This window comes from Morone saxatilis, unplaced genomic scaffold, assembly GCF_004916995.1.
Source record: "Morone saxatilis isolate NCDOM2014 unplaced genomic scaffold, NCSU_SB_2.0 Contig4, whole genome shotgun sequence".
NCBI lineage: Eukaryota > Metazoa > Chordata > Actinopteri > Moronidae > Morone > Morone saxatilis.
The window spans coordinates 12,447,795-12,453,260 of record NW_023339984.1 but is presented as its reverse complement, the minus strand read 5'-3'; the positions used below and the strand labels follow the sequence as shown (position 1 = coordinate 12,453,260).

The window sequence follows — 5,466 nt, the reverse complement described above, 5'->3', positions numbered from 1 at the left end:
ACACACACACACACAGAGGCTCTGGTTCCTTAAAGGGCAAACTACTTTTCTCTTTTCTTTGAAGAAAGCAGGGAATGCTCAGCTGTCAACACAGGACTGTATTTAATGTCAGTCAAACTGCACGTAAATGGGTGCTGCTACGCTTTACGCCCCACGGTGGAAAAACTGCAAGTCATGACAAAGTCTCAAGCTGTGCAGATTTAGGTGAAATATGATGGAACATACCATAAAGAAGTGGCAGTGCAACAAACGATGGAAAATGACTTAGAGACCACAATAAGAACTGTGAAACGTAGGCTTCTTTCTCATTCTTACTGTATTTACTTAATGTTGGAGTTGGGAAAGTTGCATTCATATAAAATATGCTTAAGTCCTTCACATGTTAAAGAACCTAACCTGGCGGGGAAAGCATGGAGAAGTTAAATCCACCAACTTATCTCCCTCCTCTCTCTGTTTATCTCCTCTTTCCTCCGCCTGCCTCAGGTGGGGAGGGCAGTATACTTGGAGCAGCGGGCTCGGTCATCGGCGTGGGCTCGGACATCGGCGGCAGCATCCGTATGCCGTGTTTCTTCAACGGAGTATTTGGCCATAAAACCACTGCTGGTAAGAGAAAGTAAATGTTATATTAATTCAGCTGTATTTTCCCCACAGTTATTGAAGGTTTAAAGAACGCATTTATATACCAGACTTCACTGTGACTGTGTTGTGTTTCTGCAGGTGTCATCACCTGTGAGAACCAGTACCCTCCTGCCTCTGGCAGGGACAAGGAGTACCTCAGCCTTGGTCCCATGTGCCGCTACTCTGAGGACCTGTTGCCCATGCTCAAGATCATGGCAGAACCCAACACTCACATGTAAGAGCTCTGCCAGTGTCTGCTCCTTTAAACCTCCAGATACACCCTCAGTGCTCCAGAGAAGCTTTTACTGTCGTGCCTTTGTTTGCTCTTCTGTTAATGAAGAAATAGTCTCTGATATAACTGGTTCTAGCTAGCTGCCATTGTTGTTTTTGCACTAAGTCACTTCACTCACACACGTCGTCACACACACACACCTAGTGTTCCTCATAGGGCGCTGATCGGTCCACTGTTGTTTGGGCACAAGTGCTGATTTTGTGAGCCCAGCAAGGATGCAGTTACAGCACTGAAAATGCCCTAAAAAACAGCTAACAGGCAAAGTTCTCATGCATCCTGGAAAACCTGGAACTTTAGAGACTTTCCAAACAACACCTGAAAATGTTTTAATAAATGTATAATATCCTGGAAATAATGTTTGTTGTCCTGGAAATTTTAAATTATATTTTAACCTGTGCTGTGGCCAAAATAATGTTCAAGCAATCCAAAAATGGTTGCAAAATGCAGCTAAATGGTCGCGGTCTGGAGGCCTGACTCATAGCTGACGCACCACACACTGCTATCAGAGGCTTACTTGCAGGCAACGGGAGGGAATATATATCCTTTAAAAGCCTACTGTGAGGTTTCTCATTCAAGCATTTCAACTGAGATCCACTAAACCCTTTTAACCAGACAGACTTGTTGTAAACTACTTGATGAATGCAGAAAGAAAACAGACGTGCAAAAAAACAAGTTTAGCAGAAAGTAAAATGCAGAAGTTGCCGTGCTTCATTTCAGTGTCATATTTAAACTCTAAATTCACCAACTTCACTCTGTTGTTCACTCTAAAGTTATCTGTTTACACGTGTACACAGGTTGTCCTTAAACACTAAGGTCGACCTAAAGAAGCTGCGGTTCTTCACCGTCCCTGACGATGGCGGCTCTCCTTCCACGTACCCCGTCGCCAGAGAGCTGGTTGAGATTCAGAGCAAGGTTTGTTGAATCCATCGCTCAAACACTGCAAAACGAGGAGGAACTGGAAGGTTTTTTAGAGTTAAAACCATCTAAATGTTCTGCAGGTGGTGGAGCGTCTGGAGGCCGACCTCGGAGTGAAAGTCCAAGAAGTGCGTTTCCCTGAGCTCCGCTACGGCTTCAGGATCTGGGACACCTACTTGGGTCTTCCTGACGATGAGGGCAAGGTAGGACCACCTGACCCAGAGCAGTGTGACCCTGCACGTCTGTACAGAACAGTGTTTGGACAAAAGACAAATGTGTTTGACAGTGTTTGAGTAGTTTTTCTGGTTGTAGAATAAAGATAAACAAACATTAGTTGCTTTGCTTCTGTCAATAAGACGTGAAAGTGAAAGAAAACAGGGCTGAGTCTTAGTCACAGCACCTATTGTAGTCTGCTGCCCGGAAAAGGTTCACTAATCTGTTGAGCTGCCAGGCCGCAGCATATCCTCTCACACACACACACACACACACTTCAGTTAGTCTTATTACTACTGCCATGCTATTACAAATTCATGGTTTCTTGGTATGAAATATTTAACTGCAAGTCTGTATTCAATTTAAGACAGTAATAGACTTTTTTCACAGCAGCCATTTTTGACATGAAGTAGTCGGGTAGAAACAGGTGTTACCGATGCTATTAATAAAGGCTCTGTTCCATTTAGTGTAGCACAGCCTTTCCAGTGGATCTCTTACAAAAAAAATCGTCTCAGATGGTTTAAATTAAATAACATTTTGAGGTTCAATACTTCACCAAAGTAGAAGAAATTTGTTTTGATTCTATTCTTTTCCATTAATCATCTCATGACCCCTCGGATACATTGTGACACCCTCTGGAGGTGGTCTGACCCTTAGGTTGACAACCACTCGACTCACTGCTACCACAACTGTAATAATGTAGTTTAAACTGGCTCCACCTCAACTAACTACAGCAGTAAAATGTGACTAATAATTGAATATAAAATGATATATCAATCTACAGAATGGGCACTTGATGCTTTTAAGTACTTTAATAATACTCCTGTACTTCAACTTAAAAGGTCCAGTGTGTAGGATTTAGTTGCAACTGAGACCACTCGCCTAAACCAAACGTGTTAGCGGGAGAAAACTAAGAGGCCTTGGTTTGGTCCCCGTCCTGGGGCTACTGTAGATACACGGCAGCCCTCCGTGGTAGAGGACCCGCTCCCAATGTAGATAAAAACAACTCATTCTAAAGCCATGAAAACATAACGATTCTCGTTTTCAGGTGATTATTCATTAATAAAAACATCCCTATATAACATATATGTTTTAGATCCTCCTGAATGTTACACATTGGACCTGTTTTTAAATGAACCCCTGGTACTGAGACAACACACTCACAGTACAGTAAGGACACTAGCACAGTTTACTGTTACAGCATAATAATCCCTCTACAACAGCCAGGAGTCTGGTGGCAACTGGTCCCCACATGACTTGTTGGTGAATGGGAACGGCGCAGCAGCAGTGTGTGGGCCTCTGAAATATAATACACACACTCAGTGGACTTTATGTGACCTTAGAGACAATAACCTGTTTAAATTTGTCCTTCCCTTAGCCTCCGAAGCCGTTTGCTGAGCTGATGGGGGAACCAGGACGACCCGCATGGCCTCTGTGGGAGCTGCTGAAATGGATGGTGGGAAAATCAGATCATACGATTCCTGCTATCGGTAAGATGGGAAAAAACTTTTATTATTTATTTGAGCTGGTATTTATCAATTAACTTTGACTTTCATTTTTATTTCAAGATTTAAATTTGATGGGTGCAGGGAAATGTTAATTGTTGCTTAATAAAGCTGCAATATGATGCAGTGTTCAAATTAAATAAAGAAAAATATACATTATTAAATAAGTTATATGAATAAGTTCTGTGAAACCAGTAATTTGTGAAATAATAAAAAAAATGACTGATATCCAACTCATTATGAAAGGTTTATCATTGTTATTTTCATAATAATTTGGTTTTATTGGATATTTTATTATAGACATCCTTATTTCCCTTTTTGAAAAGTTTTTATTTCAGGTTCTATTTCCTATCGAGCCCGAAATGTTAGCGAGAGCAACAACGATGCTGAAGTAGCTCAACATCATTACACTACAGGCTGCTGCTGTAAATAAACAGAAACTTAACAAGGCTTGACTGAGCCGATTATTAGGCTGCATTCATTCACAATGTTTGCATTGTTAGCTCGCTCCTATTGGCTTCAGCAACCACAGAGAAAGTAGGCAGCTCTGAATTATATGGCATACAATTATAACATATATAGACGCTGTATTTATACTTCACTGGGAACGTATCTCTTTTTAGTAGGACCCTATTTTCAGTGGCCCGGGTTCGATTACCGCCTGCAGCTCTCCCTTCTTTACTTTCTTCAGCTGCTCTGTCAAAATAAAGGCAATAAAGTAGCTATAAGATTTTCCATTAACCGAACTGTGACTGTCTTCAGTTATGGGCCTGCACGATATGTTCCGCGTGTTCAAGCCCTCGCCCTACATCATAAAGCAGAAGGAGAAGCTGCAGAAGGATGTGGAGGAGCTGCTGGGGACCGACGGTGTTTTTCTCTACCCGTCGCACCCGAGAGTGGCTCCCAAACACCACCACACAATCTTCAGACCCACAGACTTTGCCTACACAGGTCAGTTCCGCACTCAGGTGTTACAGCTAAGTTATTCTTTGAACATTTCCTACAGTCTTTGTTAAGTTTAGCAGGATTTAAGAAGCAAAATGGCTCTTAATTCTCAATTATTACACATTATTTGGCAATGGCCAGTGAATTCTGGCAGAACAAAACTGATTTAGCTTCAAGGGAACTGATTCTGGTTGCAGTAGAGATCAAATATACACAATATTTCCAGTTACAAGACATCTGCCGACCTCCAGTGTCAGATAGCGCTCCAGTCCAGCATTAAACCACTTCATCTTCTCTATCCGCAGCTATAATCAACACCCTCGGCCTGCCGGTCACGCAGTGCCCTCTGGGTCTGGGTGAGGAAGGCCTCCCACTGGGCGTGCAGGTCGTTGCTGGGAAGCTGCAGGACCACCTGACCCTCGAGGTGGCTCTTTACCTGGAAAAGACGTTCGGAGGGTGGAGGGACCCCGGAGCCAACTAAAAAAAAAAGAAAACCTCACATGCTAACAGCCGTCACCAAATCTCCAGAGTGGAGCTGGTTGAATTGATGTCTGTCAGACTGACACACTGTCTGCCTCGCTGCTTTCTGTAGTACACAAATACCAAGAGGTACAATCCGATCGCTGAATGTGGAAGAGATTGATTGTTGCACTAAAGACGAGTCGGCTGTTCCAGTAGGTGCTAGTCATGATTTTATCATTTAGGTTCGGTGACTGTTACGTCGTGAGAACATTTAAAAAGAAGGTTGACTTTTAGATTTGTGGAAATAGCTTTAATCGAGCATTCACATTATCACACAAACAAGGCTGTTTAGTTACCTTTTGTAGAACTTGGACAATTCATTCTTTTAATTCTGTTTTTTTTAATGACTGGTGCCTGTAAAGTTACGTGTGTATTACTAACAGTCGACCTACTGTTGCTGTTTTTGTCGCTCTACATGAGAAGTACAAGGTTTTAAATGTCCTGCGCGCACACACA

General features: G+C 42.5%; 1 protein-coding gene across 1 annotated transcript in view; it reads left to right on the top strand.

The window, feature by feature from the left end:
* Positions 1-5,466, top strand: part of faah2b (fatty acid amide hydrolase 2b) — a 7,825-nt gene extending 2,359 nt beyond the window's left edge. The window contains exons 5-11 of the mRNA XM_035675346.1: positions 484-603; positions 718-853; positions 1,705-1,822; positions 1,909-2,028; positions 3,417-3,528; positions 4,306-4,494; positions 4,794-5,466. Coding sequence (XP_035531239.1) covers positions 484-603; positions 718-853; positions 1,705-1,822; positions 1,909-2,028; positions 3,417-3,528; positions 4,306-4,494; positions 4,794-4,969 — 971 coding nt within the window. The 3' untranslated portion in view covers positions 4,970-5,466. The remainder of the gene's footprint in view (positions 1-483; positions 604-717; positions 854-1,704; positions 1,823-1,908; positions 2,029-3,416; positions 3,529-4,305; positions 4,495-4,793) is intronic.